The sequence below is a fragment of the Bison bison genome, unplaced genomic scaffold (genome assembly GCF_000754665.1).
Source record: "Bison bison bison isolate TAMUID 2011002044 unplaced genomic scaffold, Bison_UMD1.0 scf7180017845916, whole genome shotgun sequence".
NCBI classification, from domain to species: Eukaryota; Metazoa; Chordata; class Mammalia; order Artiodactyla; family Bovidae; genus Bison; species Bison bison.
In genome coordinates, this window is record NW_011476489.1 from 54,971 (window position 1) to 56,796 (window position 1,826).

Here is a 1,826-nt window from a genome sequence, read left to right on the forward strand (position 1 = left end):
AGACACCCCCTTGCTGCCCTGGCCGACTCTCTGGGTGTTCTCCAGAGGTGGATGCCTGCGACTCCAGCCCCTGCCAGCACGGAGGCCGCTGTGAGAACGGTGGCGGGGCCTACCTGTGCGTCTGCCCAGAGGGCTTCTTCGGCTACCACTGTGAGACAGGTGGGGCTCGCCACTCCCCGCCCCCTGCACCCCGTCCACCCGCTCCACGTCCAGCCACAGGCCATGCCGCCCCTGGAAGGGCCAAGCTCACAGCCGCCCCAGGGGCCTGGCGCTCCCAGCTCCTCATGGCGAGAGCCCCTCGCTCGTGAGCCTGTTTGGGCCCCTTGGGGACCGGGCAGGGGACAAGGCCTCCCCTGGCCATGGCCTGCAGTAGCCCCCACCCCACCGCCTGCCACCCCGGCACCGTGTCTCCCTGCTGTGCGTCTCCCCAGGGCAGGTGGCCTGATCTGTGCTGTCTGAGTGTCCCCAAGTGCCCCTAAGCTGGGCCTGACCAGCACCGCTCAGATGTGCAGGGTGGACAGGTCCTGGGCTCCAGCCCGGCTGCAGGGCACAGGAGCCGGCCCAGCGACGAGCGTAGTGTGGACAGTTTGTGGCCAGAGTACCTCACCGGGGCGGGGGGCCCTGTGGGCCCTGGCTTGGAAGCCCGGGGCTGCGCCCCAGCCCTAGCAGACACAGGCTGCGGAAGGGCCGGTGTTCTCAGCTGCTGCCCAGGAGTGGTCACCTTGGCTTGGCTGGGGGTGGGCCAGCCTGGCCTCTCCGTGGGGCCCCTGGCAAGCCCTGCCCCTGCCCCAGAGAGTGTCCCCCATATCTGCTCCCCAAAGAGCCACCTGGGACTGCCCACATGCATCCCACAAACACACCAACACGGGACCAGCCCAGGGCCAGCATCGAGGGCCCGGGGGAAGGCGCCCGGCCAGACGCCCACTCACTGCTGCCTCCCCCCACAGTGAGTGACCCCTGCTTCTCCAGCCCCTGTGGAGGCCGCGGCTACTGCCTGGCCAGCAACGGGTCCCACAGCTGCACCTGTAAAGTGGGCTACACCGGCAGGGACTGTGACAAAGGTGAGGCGGCGAGGGCGCCAGCGTGGGGCTCCGGTCCCGCCTGAGGGCTGCAGACGCCCCGCGGGCAGGGCAGGGAGCCGAGCGTCCCCAGGCCCAAGGGCCAGACACCCGCCTGGGGCCGGGACTTGCCCGGCCGACAGCTGACACCCCCCTTCCCTTGTTCTTGACCGAAACCCTGAAGAGCTCTTCCCACCAACGGCCCTCAAGGTGGAGCAAGTGGAAGAGAGTGGGGTCTCCATCTCCTGGCGCCCCCCCGAAGGCCCAGCTGCCAGGCAGCTGCTGGATGGCTATGCCGTCACCTACGTGTCCTCGGACGGCTCCTACCGCCGCACAGACTTCGTGGACCGGGGCCGCTCCGCGCACCAGCTCCGGGCCCTGGCACCCGGCAGGGCCTACAACGTCTCTGTCTTCTCGGTCAAGCGCAACGCCAACAACAAGAACGACATCAGCAGGCCCGTGGTGCTGCTTGCCCGCACGCGTGAGTGGCTCAGGCTGCCCGCCCCCCGAGGGCCCCGCCCTGGCGTGCCCCCAGCAGGGTGCCCGACCCAGCCGAGAGGGCCCCTCCTCTGGAGGAGAGGGACAGTGACGGGGGAGGGAGGGGGCTGGGGACTGCAGGGGGGACCCCTGAGAAGGGGCTGGGACTGCCGTGGGGTGAGGACGGAGCCTCCCCGCAGGCTGGAGCAGAGGCAGCCGTGGGGCAGCAGGGAGGCCGTTTGGGTATGCTGCCCTGAAGGGAGTTGTGCGGAGCAGCTGGGCTCGGCTGGC

The 1,826-nt window shown here is 70.1% G+C and overlaps 1 protein-coding gene across 1 annotated transcript in view; it reads left to right on the top strand.

Annotated features, from left to right (window-relative positions):
* The window catches only part of SNED1 (sushi, nidogen and EGF-like domains 1), a 71,373-nt gene that overhangs the window by 49,060 nt on the left and 20,487 nt on the right, over nucleotides 1-1,826 (top strand). The window contains exons 24-26 of the mRNA XM_010837792.1: nucleotides 3-159; nucleotides 948-1,061; nucleotides 1,243-1,539. Coding sequence (XP_010836094.1) covers nucleotides 3-159; nucleotides 948-1,061; nucleotides 1,243-1,539 — 568 coding nt within the window. The remainder of the gene's footprint in view (nucleotides 1-2; nucleotides 160-947; nucleotides 1,062-1,242; nucleotides 1,540-1,826) is intronic.